Source organism: Eubalaena glacialis, chromosome 11 (genome assembly GCF_028564815.1).
Source record: "Eubalaena glacialis isolate mEubGla1 chromosome 11, mEubGla1.1.hap2.+ XY, whole genome shotgun sequence".
Taxonomy (NCBI): domain Eukaryota; kingdom Metazoa; phylum Chordata; class Mammalia; order Artiodactyla; family Balaenidae; genus Eubalaena; species Eubalaena glacialis.
This window is the reverse complement of record NC_083726.1, coordinates 113352273-113374921: the sequence shown is the minus strand read 5'-3', so window position 1 is coordinate 113374921 and position 22649 is coordinate 113352273. Positions and strand designations below refer to the sequence as shown.

The following is a 22649-nucleotide window of genomic DNA, read 5'->3' as shown; positions in this document are numbered from 1 at the left end:
GGCTGCTGCTCTCCGATCACCTCTCAGATGCCTGGGTCTCCCCACCTCTCGGATGGCTGGGAGCCTGTCTCACCCCCTGCAGGTGGATTTCTTCCAGTTACTCAGGAGAAAGAAGAATGGGAGCAGCAGGGGAGCAGCCCTGCCCCTCCCCCTCCCTCAAAGGATGGCAACTGTGTGCGGTTTTGTGCCAGCTCCCCTCCCCCGCCGGCCCCTCCTGCCCAGGCCCCCCACCCCGACCCAGCCACTCTCCGCCTTAACAGGCCTTTCCCGGCATCTGGATCTGGGTGTGCGTGAATGCTGTGAGCTCTTCTCCAGGTCCCGAGAGGCCGTGCTGGGAGCCGAGGGTGAGAAAGGGGGTGGTGACCAGGACCAAGGGGCCAGCCACCGGCCGCCGCGGTACGTGCGGGGGTGACAGCAGCAGGCAGATGTCCTCAGTCCTGCCAGGAGAACCAAGGGCGCGTGGGCCTCACAGGGAACCCGGGGGGACAACAAGAGGGTGACTTTCTTCCCAAATCTCCTCCCAGCCCATCCTCCTCCAGACATGACCGTGAAAGCGGCAGGGAGGCGGCCCTTCGATGACGCGTTTTGTTCTCTCGTGATATCATTCTCTCAGCTTGAAGAGCTGAACTTCTCAAATGCTTCGCCGTCCACAGGCACGCAGAAAGTTCAGGAAACTGCAGCCGGCAGAGCTGAATGCCACGGACCCAGCAGAGCAGCTGGTGGGATGGCCCGCCCTCCTCCCGCTGTCTGGACCAGGGGTGAGGCCGGAGGGAACAAGGCTGCTGTGGTGTCTCTGGGATCTGATGCTTCTGACTTCATTCCGAGCCCAACGCAAATGATTTCTTGAACAATTGATACTTTACAGTTTAAACTCACCGTGCCTCTCCCGGCCTTCATTAAAGAGCGGGCTTTGGTGCAGGCTAATGGGGGCATATTCAGTGAGAGTGCTGAGTTGCACTGTGCATGTGACCCACGGTTGACCCTCAATAAAAGAGAATTCCCTTTTCTTTCTTTCTAGAAGGAGAAGCACAAATGAAACATGCCATTAAAACCACTCTTACAGGGACTTCCCTGGTGGTGCAGTGGGTAAGACTCTGCACCCCCAATGCAGTGGGCCTGGGTTCGATCCCTGGTCAGGGAACTAGATCCCACATGCATGCCACAACTAAGGAGCCCAGGAGCTGCAACTAAGGAGCCCGCTTGCCACAACTAAGACCTGGTGCAACCAAATAAATGAATAAATAAATATTAAAAAAAAAAAAACAAAAACCACTCCTACAAGCACCATGGTCACAGGCCTGTGAAGGACAACTATGAATTCCCAGGCTGGGGTTGTCGAGGTTTTCTCAAAACACACCTAGGCTGGACTTCTAGGTGGGGTGAGGTTTTGGGGATGAGTATCAGGGGCAGAAATTTACCAGGTGTCAATTGCTGAAAACTAGAGAGGCCCAGGCTCGCTTGTGGGCTAAGGTACCACTGTTCCCAGGTCTTTCCCCTCAAATCCTGCAGCACCTACTGGAAGGGGAAGAGTCTGGGAGAAGCCAGAATATTCCACCCCGTGGGGCTGGTGGGAGAAAGGCCTGCGGTGCTCCATCCAGGTCACAAGCCTCCAGGCCGCGAGGCTCACACAGTGAGTGGAGGTGGGACGGATACGAACGCGAGGGTCTGCATTTCATGGCCCAACTTCAGTGTACTCTGAAAAACCAGCCTTAAAAAAGAAAACCTGCCCATCGTGGTTCTTCTTCCCCTTAGTGCAGCTGTGTGTCCCTCCCCAAAATGCCCCTGACGTACGAGTGATGGGAGGGCGGTGTGGAGAGATGCTGTCAGAGGTCCAGTGCAGCCCGCGTTTCCTTTATTCTCGGGGTGAAATCATGACTGCAGCATGAGAGACTTAAGGAAGACACTGGGAAGGCACCAGACCAGGGGTGGGCAAACCACGCCCTGCCCTGTAAATGGGACCCAGTGCCTGTTTTTGTACAGCCAGAGAGCTAAGAATCGCTTTTACATTTTTAAATGGTTGAAAACAGTATCAAAAGAAGAATAATGTTTGGTGACACATGAAAATGACATACAATGTACATTTCAGTGTAGGTAAATAAAGTTGTTTGGCAACAGGCCACACTCTGCTGTTTCCACACAGCCTGTGGCTGCTAGCGCTGCTGTAACCAAGCAGGACCTTACCGGGCCTTCGCGGGACAGACCCCTCCCCGTACCCTCTGCTTTAGCTCCTCTCTGGAGGACCTAGATAATAGTATCTGATGCACATTTCCTGAGTTGTTTTACAGATGCTAAAACCACCACCAAACGGAAGACATTAACTACTTGATGACCACGAGCACATAGCCCCCAGGCCTCCTGGAGCCTAAGGATTGATCATGGGAACCCCTGTGATACCGCCCTGGTACCACCACCAACCAGAGAACTGTGCACGAGCTGATCACATACCCCGGGACTCTCCTCTCTCACCTGGCCTTTAAAAATGATTTGCTGAAAACCATTGAGGAGTTTGGGTGTTTTGTTTTGTTTTTTTTACTGTGGACCATTTTTGAAGTCTTTATTGAATTTGTTACAATACCGCTTCTGCTTTATGTTTTGGTTTTTTGGCCCTGAGGCATGTGGGATCTTAGCTCCCCGACCAAGGATCAAACCTGCACCCCCTGCATTGGAAGGCAAAGTCTTAACCACTGAACCGCCAGGGAAGTCTGAAGGAGTTCAGGTGTTTTGAGCACTAGCTGGCCCAGACTCCTTGCTTGGCGCCTACAATAAACGCTGCCCTTTCTTTCACGACAACCTGGGGTCAGTAGATCGGCTTTACTGTACATGGGCGAACAGATCCAAGTTTGGTTCAGTAACACCGTGACAGAGCTGACTGAGAGTCATGGCACCTCAGGGGGAGTGGCTTGGGCACAGCTCGGAGCTGTGTTGTAAAGTAACAAGTCAGTGTCTTTCCACCTTTGTTCCAGAAGGTTCTTCTCCGTGTCTCACTTAAGTTTCTTATATTGCTGCCACCATTTTCCACAATTCTGGGGAGTTACTGACTCAGAGAAAATAGCCCCCGAGTCTGACACCAAGTAAAGGCCAGAAAAAGAATGAACCCAGGAGACCTAGCTCCCAGGAGAGTTTAGGCCGATGCCTCCTTCCAGGACAGAGTTGACGGCATCTTTTCTGTTAAAGATGTCACCTCCCGTGGGGCAGGCTCCAGCCCAAGACAGGGAGACCCATGCATTCCAGGTGGCATTCCAGGTGGGCAGGTGCAACCTGGGACCCTCTTACCTGCATATCCCTCCTGGCGATGAAGCCCTTGCCCTCGGCATCACAGGTCTGGAAGAACTCCTGTGCCTTTCTCAGCATGGTCAGCTGTGCTGGTGCCAGCTCCTGGGTCCCCTCACACGGCAGGTCGTCCAGGGAGCCCAGGCAGGCCCCGCTCCCCTGGTGCCACCAGCCAGGTCCCCGGGGTCTGGAGACCACTCTCCTGTCAGGGGTGGCCATCCAGATCTGTCAATTTCTTTAAGTTTTTTCAGAACCTGAAGGTAGAAGATGAGAGAGAGGAGTGGGCATGGTAGGGATGGAGGGAGGCTGGAAAACGATGAGAGGGGATGGGAGGGAAGCAGAGGACCGCTCACCAGTGCCTGTTTCTCTCTTCATCAGCACAAGCTCGGAACAAGGGGAAATGTGCCCTGATCATTAACAGATCAGCCAGCCCATCAAAGAGAGCAGAGAAGAAGGGGGAAAGAAAAACAGACATTTCCAGCTTGAAAGGAGGTGGCCAGAGAATTTCTCCCTATCTAAATCAATGGCAAGAACACAGATGCTGATACATCAGTTTCCATTTCTGGAGCGTTTACTTGGAGTCAGGCCCCACACCGTGGTCTCTATATACATTTTCCCATTTCCTCACCCTCTAATGGTGGGATTTCAGGTATAGTGACTGGCAGTGGAGGAAGGTCTTTGGGGTTGGGTTCCTCCTCTATAGCCCTCCAAATAGAGTGCATAGCAATCCACTACTACTGACCAGCTGTGTGAGCTTAAGAGAGCCCCAAAGCCACTCTGGGCCTGGGAATTAGTAAACCTGATCTCTCCATTCTAGGTCTGACTTTCTCTGGCTCCCAGCTTCCCTGGCCCATGTCACAGGCGATGCATGGCATAAAAGAGGCAATCTCACAGTTCTAAAGAAGTCGACTATGAGCACTAGAAGAGAGGCACCACCTCTTATTTGATTTTAACCCCAGGCATCAGCCCAAAGATGGTATAAAGTAAGTGCTCATTGATTCTCTGTTGAATGAAGGAAGATCGCTCTTTCGTAAATTCTTTGCAGGGATGCCTGAAAGCATTTTATTTCGGTCAGGAAGCTCTTTATATGGGATTTTCATCTCATAAAGAGTAAGTCCGGACTTCCGTTTCCAGAAAAGATGGAATAACAGGGACTGGATTTACCCTCCCAGTTGAAATAACCCAAAATCCAGATGAGATGTATATATACATACATATATATATATGTATATATATATATATATACATATATATATACTTTTTTTAAAATGGTTTTCCAGACACTGGATATCAGGCAATGAAGGATAGCGAACAGCAGGGCTGGGACGAGGGTGAGCGGAGGGAGGCCCCTAAAGTATCAGATGAAGAGGCGCCGAGTCTCAGGTCCTAACCCTGTACTCCCACTCTTGAGAGTGTCTTCTTAAGGTGTAAGAAGAGGATTCCACTCTCGAAGCTGTGTATCTGAAAGTGACCAGCTTTTTAAATTTTGCTCCCAAAGGGCCCACACTTGCCTCCCTCTAGTCTAAGCCTTGTTCCTAAGAGATGGGAAACAAATGAAATATGCCCCATTATTGCCTAAAGAGTTTTCAGTTCATGGCACAGGAAGGGGAAACCCAGGTGGTGCCTGACAGACACCCTAAATTGAGGAAACCCAACTATATGCTGCCTAAAAGAAATGTACTTTAACATAAAGACACAAATAGGGACTTCCCTGGTGGCGCAGTGGTTAGGAATCCGCTTGCCTATGCAGGGGACATGGGTTCGAGCCCTGGTCTGGGAAGATTCCACATGCTGTGGAGCAACTAAGCCCGGGCACCACAACTATTGAGCCTGCACTCTAGAGCCCGCGAGCCACAACTACTGAAGCCCGTGCACCTAGAGCCCGTGCTCTGCAACAAGAGAAGCCACCACAATGAGAAGCCCGCACACCGCAACAAAGAGCAGCCCCTGCTCGCTGCAACTAGAGAAAGCTCACGCGCAGCAACAAAGACCCAACTCAGCCAAAAGTAAATAAATAAATAAATAAATTTATATTAAAGAAAAAAAAGACACAAATAGGTTAAAAGTAAAAGACTGAAAAAATATATAGCATGTTAACACTAGTCAAGGGAAAGCTGCATATTAATATCAGGCAAAGTGGATTCTATAGAACAAAGAATATTAATGGAGATAAAGTCATTTCATAATGATAAAGAGGGCAATTCATCAATAGGATAAAACAATCTAAACACATATGCACCTAACAACAGGTGCAAAAAGCAAATGCATAAAACAAAAACTGATAGAGCTTCAAGGAGAACTAGACAAATCCACAATCACATTCAGATTTCATTATCCCTCTATCAATAATTAATAAAACAAGAAGACAGAAATCAGTAAGGATACAGAAGACTTGAACAAAACTGTCAACTATTTTGACCTACTTGACATTTATAGAACAATCCACCCAACAAAACCTGAACACACTTTCAAGTGCACATGGAACATTTACCAAGACAGTCCATATTCCGGTCCACAAAACAAGTTTCAATAAATTTAAAAGGATTCAGTCATACAAAGTATGTACTCTGACCACAATGGAATTATGTTAGAACCAATAACAGAAAGACCTCTGGAAAATCTCCAAATGTGGAAACTATGTAACATACTTCTAGAAACCCATGGCTCAAAGGAGAAATAAAAATGGAATTTAAGAATAATTTGAACTAAATGAAAAAGAAGTACAATATTTCAAATTTTGTAGGATATTGCTAAAGCAGTACTGAGTAAAAAATTTATAGCCCTAAACACATATATTAGAAAGGAAGAAAGGTCTCAGGCCAATGGCCTCATCTTCTACCTCTAGAAACTAGAAAAAGAAGAGTAAATTAAACCCAAAGTAAGGAGAAGAAATAATAACAATCAGAACAGAAATCAATGAAATAGAAAACCATAGAGAAAAACAATGGAGAAAATCAACAAAACTAAAAGCTAGGCCTTTAAGAAGATCAATAAAGAGAGAAGATACATATTATAGTATAAGGAATTTAAGATGACATCATTACAAATTCTACAGACATTAAAAGGATAATAAGGGAATATTATGAACTACTTTATGCCAATAAATTTGACAATTTAGATGAGATGGACAAATTCCTTGAAATATCACACTAAATATCAAAGCTCACTCAAGAAGAAATAGATAGCCCGAACAACACTATACCTATTTTAAAAATTTTAAAAGAAAATCAACAACTCGGTTGTTTTTAAATGGACAAACATTTGAACAGGCGCTTCACCAAATAAGATATGTGGATATCAAATAACCACATGAAAATGTTCATCATTAGTCATAAGGGAAATGAAATTTAAAACCAAAATGAAATGCCAATACACACTTGTTAGAATGTCTGAAATGAAAAAGATTGACCAAGTCTCGGCAAGGATGTGGGGTGACAGGATGGAACACTCGTATGTCGCTGGTGGGAATGTACACAAACGTACAATCCCTTCGGAAAACACTTTGTGGTCTCCTAGAAAAGTCAAACAAACTTCTACCATCTGATCCAGCCATGACACTCCTCAGTATTACTTACCCAAGAGAATAAAAGCATACATCCATACAAAAACTTGTCCATGAAGGTTCACAGAAGCTTTATTTGTAGTAGCCAAAAACAGCCCAAATGTACATGAGCAGGTGAACTGGTAAGATCGTGGTATAAACACACAAAGGGATGCTATTCAGCTTTGAAAGGAAGGGACTGTTGATCCAAGCCACAAACTGTATGAATCTCAAAATAATCATGTGAGTGAAAGAAGCTGGACAAAAAGAGTGCATCCTATTTGATTCTACTTATATAAAATTATAAAAAATGAAGACTCACCTATAGTGACAGGAAAGAGATAAGGGAGGGTGGGGGAGGGTGAAAAGGAGGGATGACAAATGGGCAAGAGCAAACTTCTGGGGGTGTGGATATGTTCGAAATCTTAATTGTGGTGATGGTTTCATGGAGATACACATATACATACAGACAGACACACATACACAAACGCACATACATGTAGATACAAATATGTATCAAAACATCAAATTATACATTTTAAATATGTGTGGTTTATTGCATGTCAATAGTTGACTAGATCTATTTTTTTAAAAAAAGAACAGGTCAGCCAGACCCTTCTCATATTCCCCAGGACTTGCAAATCTAGGCCTGCCTACTGTGTTTATTCCCAGAATCCTGTTTCTTCCTCTTACCTTCAACTCTGGCAAGCCAGAAATGGCTGAAAATTAAGTAATTTCCCTGTGAAGATGCTCAGTCCCTTAGGGCAGGGAGCTAAATGAACTTGGAAAGTAAGGGAGCAGGGCAGAGTCCCTCCTGCAGACAATTTCCCTTTAGGAGTTCGCCTCCTTTCTCCTCTGGCTTTGACCTGCAATCTTCCCACAGCATCTGTGGGGTTTCCGAGTGGAAGGGAAGACAAAACAACAGAAGTGCTTCTACTTTCATTTCAAAATAAAATGGAAGCCCTGTGATGGGCTCGGCTGCCTCACACTTGGATGAAGCCCTGTGATGCCCTGGGCCCCGGCTGGACACAGCTTTCTGTCTCCAAGATTTTTTAGGCCACCAGAAAGTACACTCATAAAAGGGAAAATGGTGCGATGCGTTCCAGAGGCAAAGGGCGAAGGCCACCACCATCACAAAGGGAAAAAAGAGCTCACTTTCATCTGCCCGTCTCTATCAGAGCCGGCAGACTGCCATTCTCCCTCCAGAATGGTTCCATGAAAGCCTTTATACACAGATGGAAATTATCCAGCCCTCAAATATTTCCAGGAACATTTCCCAGACTTCCAAAGTAATTCACAGCTTAGTAACTGCTGTAATCAGAACGTTCACGGACCAAGCCCAAATCCCTTCTGAAGGCCCTAAGCTCCCTTCCCCCTCACTCTGGGCTCCACGGAGCTGGAGAATGGCTGATACCTTGCGGCACACCACACCGGAGACCGACTTGAAAGTCACCCTGATCTCCCTTGAATCTCTCCTGCAGCAGACAGTTAGGAAGTCAAGAGCCCCAAAGCATCTTCAGGATCCATTCAAATCCCATTAATTACCCAGGCTCCAATGGAGGAATATTCTATATGTGGCAGTACCCCACGTGTCCACCACTAACTCCGCATTGGCTGTGTCAAAGAGAGGCGGACGGGCCAGTCGTGTCAAGCTGTGAGGACACGGGAGGGCTGCTGAGCAAAGGATCTGAAAGGGAGCTGCACCAGGAAAGGACGTGAGATGCTCACAGGTTTTACCGGACCCCTGGGAGGGAGAAAGTTAAGGAAGAATCAAGGCCTCAGACAGGAGGTGTGTTAGTTTCCTAGGGCTGCTGCAACAGAGGACCCAAAACTGGGTGGCTTAAACAACAGAAACTTACTCTCTCACAGTTCTGAGGCTAGAAGTCCAAAATCCAGATGTCTCAGAGCAGGCTGTGCTCCCTGAGACTCCAGGTAGGATCCTTCTTTGCCTCTTCCCAGCGTCTGGAGGTGGCGGCCACCCTGGGGTCCTCGGCTTTCGGCTGCATCTCTCCTGTGAGCTCTGCCTTCTCCATCACGTGGCCTCTCCCCTCCCGTGTCTGCCCCCATCCTCTTCCTGTCTTATCACCAGTTGTATGGATTAAGGGTCCGCTCAATGACTTCATCTCAACTTGACTAATTACATTCATAATCACCCTACTTCCAAATCAGGTCACATTCCGAGGTCCTGGGGGTTAAGGCTTCAACATACCTTTCAGGGACACAATTCAGCTTCTAATCGGTGGTGTTTTAGAAGACCCTGAGACAGGGATTTGGGTGAAAGTGGCTTGTTTGGAAGGGACACGGGAAACACTGTCCGGGGAGTGGGAAGGGAAGCAGCCTGTGAGAGGCACCTTCTCCAGCCAACAACGGGCGAGCAGCTGCTGGGGCTTGGGGCCTCCCAGGAACTCGAGGGTAGATCGCAGGTCTCAGGGATCCAACCTCAGGGGAAAGGGTCAGGCTACTTGTATGTCAACCCCTCAGTCATGGGGAGGCTGCCCCGAGGGTGTTAACCCCCAGCGCTCCAGTGGGCCACGGGTGATGGCTTTGGAGAAAGCCCCCAGGCAAAGGGACAGAGGCCAGCAGCTGGAAGTGGCCACAGGACAAGGAAATGGTCAGTCCTCCCACTGTGATGTGGGCAGGCCACCAAAAGCATCTGGTACATAGGACGTGGGGGAAGGAGAGGCTCTGGGCCACCCACATGCCATCCACACAGGCCCTAACCCTCAACTGCCCCATCTGTAAAAAAGCAGGTGACAGTACCTACTTCCTGTGAGGACCGGGCAACGTAAAAACACGTAAAACACTTGGAAACGATGCCTGGCACACAGTAAGTGGTTGGTAAGTGTGAGCTCTTACAATAATTTCTAGGGCATTTTCAGTATTATTCTTTTTAGTTCAAAATTCTGATAGTGAGATGACTCCTTGGGAGGTGATAAAATAATGAAAGACATATAAACTCATAATGATGCAAATCATATTTCGCAGTTTAAAAAGAACTTTCACTTGTATCATCCCATTTCCATAGTGATCCTGTGAAGCTGTCAGGACTGGCTGTCTTTTCCCTCTTTTAGTAATGAACATCTCAGTCTCTGAGAGGTTACGTGACCCGTCCAGGGTCATCAAGAAGAGCTGGGACTCGAACTTACCACCCCTGAGAGTAAGTGAGAAGACCGGAGGCATACTGGGGCTGCGTTTGTTTTCTAGGACTCAATGAAGGGCAGTTTTCAGTTCGTCCTCCCTCCCTGTAAGAACACTCCACAGTCTGTGCCAACTCTCAGCCGTGTATGTGCCTTCAGGGCCCAGCTCTAAGTCCGCTTCCTCCGAGAAGTCTTCCCTGACTCCCTGGTCTGGACTGCTTTGGCCTCTGTCCCTCTGAGTACTTACTCTTTCCTGCTTTATGCATTAGAACACCCGGCTTGATCCAGTTGGCTAGATTTTCAAGTGCACATGATATGTCTTATTTCTTCTGCAAAAGCAGAAGCCCTATCAATAAATCTTAGTAAGTGTGAAATTGATATTTGATCATTTAAATGAACAAATTCCCAGCCTGGTACTTTGCATAGAACAGGTGCTCAGTAAGTGTGCTGGCTTCCTAACTGGCCACTGAGAGTGAGGGCTGAGAAGGGAACGTATTGGTGGTACAAGGAAAAACATCTATCTGGTCTTTGTGCCAGTTCCTGGTGCAGAGCTCCTAAAACCCTCAGAATTTCCTGAATGAAAGAAGGGTCTTTTGCTATTTACAATGAGTCCCTTTTCAACTACACCTGAGTTCATGCTAAGGAGTGACTCTGGGTGGGTTTCAGGAATGGGGGCTGGTGGCCAGAGGAACCAACCATGTGATTAGAAGTGTTGACTGAAAAAAATGCACGGCCTAAAAGTTGAGAATTATGTTTTGTTTGAGGACACTCCTGAGGACCCTAGCACGGGAAGGCAGCCTCTCAGATCGCTCTGTTCCAAAGAGGCAAGGAAGGAGCCAGGATACATAGGAGTTTTTGCTGAAAAATAAAACTTATAGTCGAAGATCAAAAGATTACCGCTAATCACAAAAACCAGACATCTCAAGTTAATGATTTTAGGACTTTTCTATGTATGGGAAGATGCAAGAGTCTGGGCTCATTGAAATTATTCCTTTCATACGCATCGTAAATATCTAGGGCCAGTATCTTGTTTTTCTCCATCCTGCGTCACCTCAGGGTGCACGGCTGGGGGTGGCTGCAGTGGCTGATAGCTTGATGGTCTCAACATTGTTGTTTACTGAAATGGTGACATTTTTTGTCCACAGTAGGTTGGAACTTTCAGCCCCACCGCCAACCTCCAGGAAGGAGAGAGAGGCCGGAGCTTGAGTTAATCACCCATGGCCAATGATTTAATCAATTCTGCCTACATAAGAAGCCCCAAAGGATGGGGCTTGGGGAGCTTCCGGGTTGGTGAACCCGTGGAAGATCTAGGGGGTGCCACACCCATGCCATACCCTACCTTCCCTTGCCTTGGGCATTTCTTCCTTCTGGCTGTTCCCCAGTTGTATCCTTTATAACAAATGGTAATAATAAGTAAGGCACCTTCCTGAGTTCTGTGTGCTAGAGAGTTTTTGAAGCTGAGGAGGGGTTGTGGGAAACTCAGAATTTACAGCTAGTCGGTCAGACTCATGGGGGTGTATGATGAGGCCCCCCAAGGTGGCTGCTCTCTTGCTCTCTGTACATCCCCTGCTCGACCAGTCCCTGTTGCACCCACACCTACTCACATGACTGACCTTCCCTCTTAATCATACAGCCTAATCAATAAACGCCTAGCCCCTAGCCCCAGCTAGTGACTGTTCTCATCTTTAGATCAGAGCGTCTCCACTATGATAGTTGATCAAAGGGGTGTTGAGGGGTGTATCCCTCTGCTGGTTTTCCTGGTAACCAACTGATGGGCCAACCTATGTCAATCCCCTCTACAACTGGCAACCTCCCTCTTCCCCTGGGAGTGAACACCGCTGCCAGGTCCTGCCTGCTGTCTGCCGTGCATGGTGGGGTGTCACTCCAGGACCCTTTTGCTTCCGACATGTAAAATCCCCCGTTCAATAAACCACTGATGTCTCTGTCGCCGTCTCCAGGCTCTTTTTTCGGTTTTGAGGCTGGGCGAGTACAGGGCTTGCAGGTCTGCGGGGTAGAGCACAACAGGGTAACAACTTGGGACGTGCAGCTGGCATCTGAATGGGGACAGGCTTGTGGGACTGCGCCTTTACCCTGTGGGGTCTGTGTTAGTGTTAGAATTGAACTGGATCCTAGGACACACATTTGGTGTCAGAAGTGGTGTTAGAAAAAAAGACACCGCCATATTTAACAATCAGTCCCCCTGGGTGGGTGGGGAAGAACCCCGATTTGCAGCTTCTGCCTATTTCTATGGTGTCAATATTCCCACCGTGGCCACTGTCAAGCTACCGACCGTCAGCTCTCACCACGAAAGAAATTGTGAGGCTAATGTTTCTGCCCAGGGCCTCCCGAGAGGGTGATCTCTGAATCCCCAGCACGGTCTGCACAGGTGAAGACACCTCTTTAAACTGTATTCCCCACCCTAGGCTTACAGGGCGGGGTCCATTTTAAATCCATCTGAGTACCTGGGAAAATGTGCTTTGCCCAAGCTTCAGGGTCTCACAGGTGGCCTGCCTGACATTCATGCCTGTGGCCCCCGACACCCCACAGCCCTGGGAAGACCCTCTGGTGGGACCAGGACAGTGAGACAGATGAACAAAGATGCTGCTTCTTCCCCAACCACTGCTCAGGATTAAAATATTAAGCACAGGAGCCAGGCCAGTCTGGAAAGGAGTCTTTCCCTGTTCTGTATCAGATTGTTCTTTACTTCTTCAACAGTGCTGGGGGGCTTCGGACAGTCCTACCCCTTCTCTGATAGGCCTCTTACTGTGGTGGGTAAGAACATCAGGTCCAAGTCCAGAGCCCACGATCCCCTGGCTGTGTGGCCACAAACAGGTTACTCAACCTTTCTGAGCCCCGCTTTCCTTATCTGTACAATGAAGGCAAGGGTAGTACCTTACGAGTGTTAGCTACTGTTATTATTCTTATCATTATGGAACCCAAACTGGCCTCCTCCACCCCAGATACAATTCTAACAAAACAGACTCATAAACAAAAAAGCAACACAACGACAAAAAAACACTACCTGAAGAGATATGATCTACCTTTGATGGCCCAGCGGGAGGGGACCTCATGGTGTGATGTCACCCACCACAGGCCACCAGGAAGGCAACATGCCCCACCAGCCCATTTAAAGGGGCAGCTGTACAGAAGCACCTTTGAGAGGGCAACTCACCACTCTGCCTGCTGTGGCTTATTCAACCGCTATGTTCTGCCTCCTTTTTCCTTGAATTAGGTCCAATTTCCTTGTCTGGCCCCAAGGGAGACAGGGAACAGCTGTCTCTACCGCTATAAAATAACTCTTCCAAGTCTGGACAACTAATATTCAGCGGCACCATTCACGCTTCTCTTGCTATATTATAAGATACGTTAAAGGCCTTGATAATGATTTGGGGGTCTCCGCGACACGACTGCTGTTCACACTAATTCGTCTCATAATTAGTGGTTGTAAACCACTTTGAAGATAAAAGGCGTTTTACAAGAGCTAAGTCCTATTATGATTAGCTTTCCAATATTTCCTTGCAGATGAGTACATCAAAGCCAAACACAGGCTCAGAGTGAGATCTGGTGGTTAATCAGATGTATTTCAAGGGGCTGGTATATATTAAAGACACTGCTGCAAAATTTACCAACATTAAAAAAGTGCCTGCTTTCTTCCCAACAGAACAAGCTCTTTCCCAAGACTGTCAGTGCTGATGTCTGACAGACGAGCAGAGACCAAGAGCTAATATATCCTCTGGGCCTGGAAGAGAATGATTCAATAATGGCACCTGGCTTTGTATAATGTCTTGATTATTGTCAACATGGTTCTGGTTCCCCTGTTCTCATTTTATTTTGTTTTCGCGATCATTCTATGATATGGGCAAGTAAAGTTAACACGATCCCTGTTTGACAGATGAGGAAGCTGCAGAGTGGTACAGCTGGACACAGTTACGGATGCAGTTACCAAGGCGACACTATGGATGCCCCACCCACACCCCCTCCAATATTTGTGCACTACCCACCCCCTCCACCGTCCCCGCCTTTGTTCTAAGCTCCCTGCGCCTGTGACTCTTAGAAGGCACATCCTTGGGCTTCTGGAGTTGCTTTGTCTCATGGACAGAGCCAGAAGTGTCTGAAGTTTTCCACTCACCCCTAAACAGCCCTTAGCCAATACCTGCTGGTGCAGAAGCAGGGAAACCCATTCTTCCCTGCTTCAGTGGGGAAGACTCTGAGCTGGGATTTACACTTTTGTCAGGCCAGGCTGAAGCTGGAATTCTGCCCCACATCACACTCTGGCTTCCTCCCCTCTCCTGTCCTGTGTTCCACTCCTTTACTAGGTCTTCCTGGAGCACTTCCTTAATAAACCACTTGCCTGGTCAGCCCTCTCTCGGGGCCTGCTTCCAGGGAACCCAACCTAAGTCAGCTCTCTCGACTCAGCACGAATGATAACGTTTTGCGTGTTTTCTATTAAGTACGTGCTCCCAGTTCCCCTTAGTTCCAATCCTTCCCTGCCAAGTCTCCAAAGCAGATGGAACGTCACGATCAAAGGGAAAACAGGGGCTTTGAGAGTTGAGAGCTAAGAGCTAGGGGCATTAGGGTGGACACAGAACTAACTGTTTCCCACCTGTCCCATGGGAGGAGGGTCAGATGGGACACTGAATACGAAAGTGAACAGTGATGTTGTACACAAACGCAGACGTATCCTCACCATTGCTATGGGGAAGGGCGGAGAGCAGAGGAAGAAGGGCAGAGAGACGGGCATGCTCCACGGGGAATCGACTCCTACGAGAAGCGAGTGCCTGGCACCAGCTCCTCGTGGAGAGGGGCCAGCAAAGGCTCCAGGCTCTTCTGCCCACATGTAACTGCAGGGCAAAGAGATCTAGGAAAAGTGACAAGCTTCCTCTTCCAGAGGCCTCCTTTAAACAAACTTAAGTGATATCCACTTGTTTCACCAACTTCCCCAATGCGGAGGGACAGACCTCTGTCATCTAATATTTAAGCAACTGTGTCCTCACATCCCTGATGAACACAGATGTAAAAATTCTCAACAAAATACTAGCAAACCAAATTCACCAGCACCATTGAACGGATCGTGCACCATGATCAAGTGGGATTCATGCCTGGGTTATAAAGACGGTTCAACATATACAAATCAATCAGTGTGATACACCACCTTAATAGAATGAAAGATAAAAATCGTACAATCGACTCAAGAGATGCCAAAAAAGCATTTGACAAAATTCAACATCCATTCATGACAAAAACTCTCAACAAATTGGGTATGGAAGGAACATACCTCAGCATAAGGAAGGCCATATGTGACAAGCCCACAGTTAACATCATACTCAATGATCAAAGGTTGAAAGAATTTCCTCTAAGATGGGGAACAAGACAAGGGTGTCCACTCTCACCACTCCTACTCAACATAGTACTAGAAGTCCTAGCCAGAGCAATCACGCAAGAAAAAGAAATAAAAGGCAGGCAAATCAGAAAGGAAGACATAAAATTGTCTGTGTGCTGATAGCATAATTTTATATACAGAAAATCCTAAAGATTTCACCAAAAACCTGTTAGATCTAATCAATAAATTCAGCAAAGTTGTAGGATTCAAAATCAACATACAAAACTCAGCGGCGTTTCAATATACTAACAGTGAATTATCTGAAAAAGAAATAAACAATCTCAATTACAATAGCATCAAAAACAATAAACTACTTAGGAATAAATTCAACCAAGGAGGTGAAACATCTGTACACTGAAAACTATAAGACACTGATGAAAGATACTAAGAAGACACAAATAAATGGGAAGATAGCTCATGTTCATGGATCAGAAGAATTAGTATTGTTAAAACGTCCATGCTACCCAAAGCCATCTGCAGATTTAATGCAATCCGTATCAAGGTTCCAATGACATTTACTTGCAGAAATTAAAAAAAAAAATCCTAAAATTTGTTTGGAACCACAAAGACCCCTAATAGTCAAAGCAATCCTGAGGAATAAGAACAAAGCTGGAGGCATCACACTTCCTGACTTCAAACTATATTATAAAGTTATAGTAGTCAAACAAGTATGGTACCAGCATAAAAAACAGACATATAGACCAATGGAACAGAATTGAGGGTCCAGAAATAAATCCACACATATACAGTCAACAAGGGAGCCAAGAATACTCAATGGAGAAAAGACAGTCTTTTAAATAAATGGTGCTGGGAAATTAGATAGTCACATATTATTCAGCCATAAAAAAGAAGGAATTCCTGCCATTTGTGACAACATAAACCTTGAGGGCATTGTGCTTAGTGAAATAAGTCAGACAGAGAAAGAAATACTGTATGATCTCACTTATATGTGGAATCTAAAAAAAATTAACTCGTGGATATAGAGAACAGATTGGTGGTTGCCAACAGTAGGAGGTGGGGGGATGGGTGCAGGGGGTCAAAAGGTACAGATTTCCCCTTATAAGATAAATAAGTCCTGAGGATGTAATGTACAGCAGCGTGACTAGTTAATCACACTCTATTGCATACTTAAAAGTTGCTAAGAGAGCAGATCTTAAAAGTTCTCATCACAAGAAAAAATTATAACTATGTGAGGTGATGGATGTTAAGTAAGTGTGGGATTCATTTCACATATATTCACAAAGATACACCAAATCATTATGTTGTACACCCTAAACTTCTATAATGTTATATATGTCAATTATATCTCAACAAAGCTGGGGAAAAAAGATAGAAAAAAGAGAAAGAAGCTGTGCTCAAGAAAGCTTGGGAGAAATGGCTAGTCTGATGAACTTGGTTTCTCAAATCTAAGCGTCCACAGACGATCCTCATGAATATTAAACACAGCATCGGAGGCACCAGCACAGGGCCTGGTGTTGAGGGCTGTGGGATGTGGATGAAGGTCCTGGCTCTTCAGAGGATGGGTAAATCCTCACATCTGGGGGACATTTTTGCTACCGGTGACTCAAATCCCACCTAGGAAACACACAGAGATGAGAACGCCTTACTTTCCACTGGGGCCACAATTTTATGACAATTTAGAGAAAACTGGCAGAAAAAGCCCCTCCTAATAGGGCTGCAATGTCTCAGAAGAAAACGGACTCAGTCCTATCCTCTTCCAGGTTGTGGGGACGAGGAGGTGAGGAGGAGGGGTAGCAGTGGGCTGTCTGCTTAGCCACGGGAGTCTGGAGACTGTGCCCAGCCCAGTGAGGGCAGAACCTTGTGCGTGAGAGGGGGGTGGCCTCAGGGCAAACTAGACATCCCCTCCAGAAGCCCCAGCTCTCAGCTGTGAAGCTTTCTGCATCCAACACACAAATGTCGTCTGCATCACTGAAGCTCACCCTTGAAGGCAGAGATGCAGAATTGTGGCATCCCTACCTAAGTGAGACGTGCAGAGTATTTGTCAGAGGAGCATAAGGGCCCCAGGAGGAGAGCCAGCTGAGGATGCTGGGGGAGGACCAAGCTTTGGGACAGGGAGAGGATGCGGCTCCTGGCCTGGGGCAGCTTGGGGATGCTGAGACCGTGAACCTGGAGAGGGACTTGGCAGAATGCCTTGGCCACGTGCTAAGCCACAGGGTCTGTGTGCACACTTGGAACGACTGGCAGGAGGCAGTGGTGATGGCCAAGGGGGCCAGGATGATCCGTCACCCCCGGCCGAAGCTCCAGCCACAGCCGCAACTGCAGACCAGATGGGTATCCCCAGTGACTGGCCTCTGCTCAGCTCAGAATACGCACAACTCATCCGAAGCAAATCCTCCTTATTCTGTACAGCATGTGGGCGCTCGTTCACTCATTCAATGAATATTTACTCTGGGCAGGCACTGTTTTAGGTGCCAAAGAGGCAGCAACAGGCAAATCCAGCAAGCTCTGGACCTCGTGGAGCTTATATTCCAGTGGAGAGAGGCAAACAATAAATCTCTAAACCCAGTCAGCATTTTCAGATGATGGAAAGTGCTGGAGGAAGATAAGCCCATCCCTAGAGCACCTCTCTACAACCCTCACTGGCACTGCTGCCAGCTCTGCTCCCCGGAAGGCTGGAAGAAACCAGAGTGGGGAGGCTCCTCATTCTAGTGGCTTCCCAGGCAGAGTCGTCAGCAAAGCCAGGGCACTGGGAGGACACAGAGGAGTGTCGCCGTGTCTGCTCCCAGCTGCTGACACCTGGCAAACTTCGGTCACATGTATTCCAAAAAAAACTCGTTTAGGCTGTATATAAGATGTTAATAGTGTTAGTTCTAGATGATAATCTTAAGAGATGATTTATTTTGATTTTATTCTGAATTTTCTTTGTTTTTTCTTTTTTTTAAATTGAAGTATAGTTGACTTACAATGTTGTATTAGTTTCAGGTGTATAGCAAAGTGATTCCATTATATTTATATTATATATATATATATATAAAATATATATATATACACACACATACATTCTTTTTCATATTCTTTTCCATTATGATTTAGCACAGTATATTGAATATAGTTTCCTGTGCTGTACAGTAAGACCTTGTTGATTACCTATTTTATTTTGTTTTTAAAATTTTTATTGGAGTATGGTTGCTTTACAATGTTGCTTTACAATTTTTATTGGAGTATGGTTGCTTTACAGTGTTAGTTTCTGCTGTACAGTAAAGTGAATCAGCTATACATATACATATATCCCCTCTTTTTTGGATTTCCTTCCCATTTAGGTCACCACAGAGCACTGAGTTGAGTTCCCTGTGCTATACAGTAGGGTCTCATTAGTTATCTATTTTATACATAGTCGTGTATACTTGTCAATCCCAATCTCCCAATTCATCCCACCCTCCCTTCCCCCCTTGGTAGCCATAAGTTTGTTCTCTACATCTGTGTCTCTCTTTCTGCTTTGCAAATAAGTTCATCTGTACCATTTTTCTAGATTCCACATATAAGCGATATTATACGATATTTTTCTCTTTCTGATTTACTTCACTGTATGACAGTTTCTAGGTTATATATAGTAGTTTGTATCTGCTAATCCCAAACTCCTAATTTATACCTCCCCTCCCCTTTCCCCTTTGGTAATCATAAGTTTGTTTTCTATGTCTGTGAGTCTGTTTCTGTTTGTAAATAAGTTCATTTGTGTCATATGTTAGATTCCACATATAAGTGATATCATATGGTATTTGTCTTTCTCTGTCTGACTTACTTCACGTCGTATGATAATCTCTAGGTCCGTCCACATTGCTGCAAATGGCATTCTTTTTTATGGCTGAGTAGTATTCCATTGTATATATATACCACATCTTCTTTACCCATTCATCTGTTGATGGACGTTTAGGTTGCTTCCATGTCTTGACTATTGTGAATAGTGCTGCTATGAACATTTGGGTGCATGTATCTTTTCGAATTATAGTTTTCTCCAGATATGTGCCCAGGAGCAGGATTACAGGATCATATGGTAGCTCTATTTTTAGTTTTTTAAGGAACATCCATACTGTTCTCCATAGTGGCTGTACTGATTTACATTACCACCAACAGTGTAGGAGGGTTCCCTTTTTTCCACACCCTCTCCAGCATTTTTTATTTGTAGATTTTTTAATGATGGCCATTCTGACTGGTGTGAGGTGGTACCTCACTGAATTTTCTAATATTTTTGTAATTTCAATGTGTTATTTTTGCAATAAAGGAAAAAACATATTTTTTTTAAAAATGAGAGGATTATTCTAGCTAAATCAAATGAGTAAGAAATATGTTTGGACAGGTAGGCACGGACCAGATCTTAGGGTGATGAATAGCATCCTTCCAGGCCACTTTATGGTTTACAAAGCAATTTCACAATAAATACCTCCTTCGACCCTCACAAGACTTTCCCAAGGTTACACAGAAAATAAACTTCCGTACAGGAAAATGCCTGACCCTCAGGGCCCTGACTTCAAGGCCAATGTGTTTTCTGTTATTCCACCCGTCCTTCTGTAACTGACCTCACTTCTCTTTACAGCTGAAGCCCTCCAAAAGCTGCTGAGCACCCCAGCTCCGGCCCCTCTCCCTGCCACCGCCTTTGCCTCTCCTGCAGTGACCAAGTTGATTGACTCATCCATGCATTATTAAACTATAGTCTTTCCCAAGCTCCTACCAGGTTCTAGGGGTATTGAACTGGGTCTTGGGGTACAGGGCAGAGCCAAAAAGGTCTCCAGTGCAGGAGAGAGGTTTTACCAAGTTAGTGAATATATACTACAAATCATGGTCATTGCAGTGAAATAAAAGTAAAGGGTAGTATGCAAATGATTAGCATCAGAGGAAGCTGCTTGGATCGGGGCACTCGCGCGTCCTCCATACGGAGCAATGCATCGTCACTGAGCCGCGAGGTAAGCCGGGCAGACACCCTAACTGGAGGCCAAGATCACAGGAGCACAGTTCTCAGAGGATGTGCGTTCTGGACGGAGAGGCAGCGCACAAAGCCGGCTGAAAACTTAATTACAGGCAGCATGGGGGAACAACCTCCCTGGCGGTCCAGTGGTTGAGACTTTGCGCTTTCACTGCAGTTGAAGTGGGTTCAATCCCTGGTCAGGGAGCTAAAATCCCATATGCTGTGTGGCACGGCCGAAAAGTAAAAAAAAAAAATTTAAAAAAAAATGGGGGTGGGGCGGGCAGCACGGGCACTCACAGCGATGGAACAGCCCCTGGAACCCTCTCTCTGGAGCAAAGCAGAATTTACCAACCAGATCACCAGGGATGTCACAAGTCAATTCGTGATTGTCACTGGGAGAAGCCACAGAAAGAAGGGGCACGGCCATACAGAAAACGTGTAGCTGACAATGCAAGATCTAAGTGAGGGTCCAGGCCTTCAGCATTACAGGACATTAGAGGTGGGACAGGATGGGAGGGGGCTGACGAGGAAGAAAGTCTTCAGGGTAGGAAGGGACATTTAAAGTGGGCCTCAGAGAGTGAATGGGATCTGGATGTTCCTCAAGGTCATCCCATTCAGCAAGGCCACGAGGATGCCCGGAAAACCCACAGCACAGCCTGTGGGCCCTTTCTCCTCCAGACATTGGTGGCCGCCTTCCCGGCCGCTCCATCACGTCAGAGGGTTTTTAAGTGTCTCTCCCGCTCTGCTCTGAAGAGCCAGGCATGCTGCTAGCCACCCTAGGCTGAACATCAAGAAGATTTCAGCACAGGGCGAGCTCCAAATGCTGAGAACACCTGGCTAACTAGGTCACCTGCACAGTGGATTCTACTGCGATACATGCATGAGCAAAGTTTCAGACTGCCAGGTGCTGGGACCCACCGGGAGCAGACAACTCAAGTCGTGTTGGTTGCCATTTGACATTACAGGCGCTGCTGCGGTGATCTGGGCTACGGTGAGTGACCCAGCCACACAGACTCAACCCTAACAATGGTAATAACCGTACAACGGCAGCAAGCTTTCATACGGTGCTTTAGAGTCAACAAAGATGTTTGTCATCTAAGCCTAACAGCTAACATCATATTTGTAACACAGACATGACTCTATGGCATCCAAAGCTCGTGCTGTCTTATTTGTCATAAGAACATGCCAGCAGTTACGGCTTCTGGACAACAGCTGGTGGAGGGCCAGGCCCAGGGTGCTGGACGTCTCCCGTCTACCTCTCCTTGGGACACTGAGTCACCCGCGGGGAAACCTTCATCTCCAAGGCCTGCGAGCAGAGGAGGAGAGCCTTCAGCGGAGGCCGGAGAAGCTGGGTTCATCCGGGATCTCATTCTGCGCTCTCTCTGCGTTAAGAGCATCAGGCTTTGGCTTTAGGAAGCCCTGGGTTCAAGCCCCGGGTCTGTGACTTACTACGTGTGTGACCCTCAGCAAGCTCCTAACTTCTCTGAGCCACTTTCCCCTGTTAAGCATGGATAACATGAGCATCTCTCTCATAAAGGTGTCGTGAAGATAATAAGGTACAGTGCTTAGCCCGGGGCCTGGCCTATGCTTAGTGCTCGTTAAGTACTAGTTATATTATTACTATTACTATTATTATTATTATTATTATTACAGAGAGGAGAGCTCAGTGTCATTTCTTCACCTGAACCTACAGACTAGGGCAGCACCTTGGGGCACGGCATCTTCCTCTCTCTGGATGAAATCAGCAGCCGGGGGGAGGGGCAGAGCACCCAGGGAGGGGGTCCCCCCTTTCCGGGCTGGCAGCATCCTCCTGCAGGCAGCAGGGCCTGCAGTGAAGCGCTTCCCTCTGTTTTCACGGCTGGTGGGGATGGCGGACTGTCACCCCTGAGCCCCAGAGCCACACTGTCCGACACAGTCACCACGAGCCACACCAGGCTGTCCAGCACTGGAAATGTGGCCGGTCCAAAACGAGATGCGCTGTAAGAATAACCTAGTTCCCAAAAAAGGAACGTGCGATGTCTAATTAATGAAGTTTTCGGTTGACTACATGCTGAAATGATAACCTTGGGGTATATTAGGTTAAAGAAAATGCGAATACAGTTAACTTCCCCTGCTTCCTTTCCTGCTTCTTCAGTGGCAACTAGAATGTTAGAAAGTTTGTGTGCTCACATACACTTCGGCTGCACAGTCCTGGTCAGGAACACGAGCTCCATGAAGCCGAGGCTCTGTCGCTCCGGTTCACTGCTGCGTCCCCAGCCCCCCGGGACGGGCCCTGAATGCATGAGCACAGGGAAGTGTGAGGCTTGGAGGAGAGCTTTCAGAGCTGGAGGTCAGCTTGAGGAGTGGGGGGCAGTTTGGGAGTCGTACACAGGAGTACACTGAGTCTGGGAAAAATATTAA

The 22649-nt window shown here is 46.9% G+C and overlaps 1 protein-coding gene across 2 annotated transcripts in view; it reads right to left on the bottom strand.

Moving 5' to 3' along the window:
- The window catches only part of CRACR2A (calcium release activated channel regulator 2A), a 114154-nt gene that overhangs the window by 66587 nt on the left and 24918 nt on the right, over window positions 1-22649 (bottom strand). For both annotated transcript variants that reach the window (XM_061205881.1, XM_061205882.1), the window contains one exon: window positions 3274-3524. In XM_061205881.1, the coding sequence (XP_061061864.1) occupies window positions 3274-3489 (216 nt within the window). In that variant the 5' untranslated portion in view covers window positions 3490-3524. The remainder of the gene's footprint in view (window positions 1-3273; window positions 3525-22649) is intronic.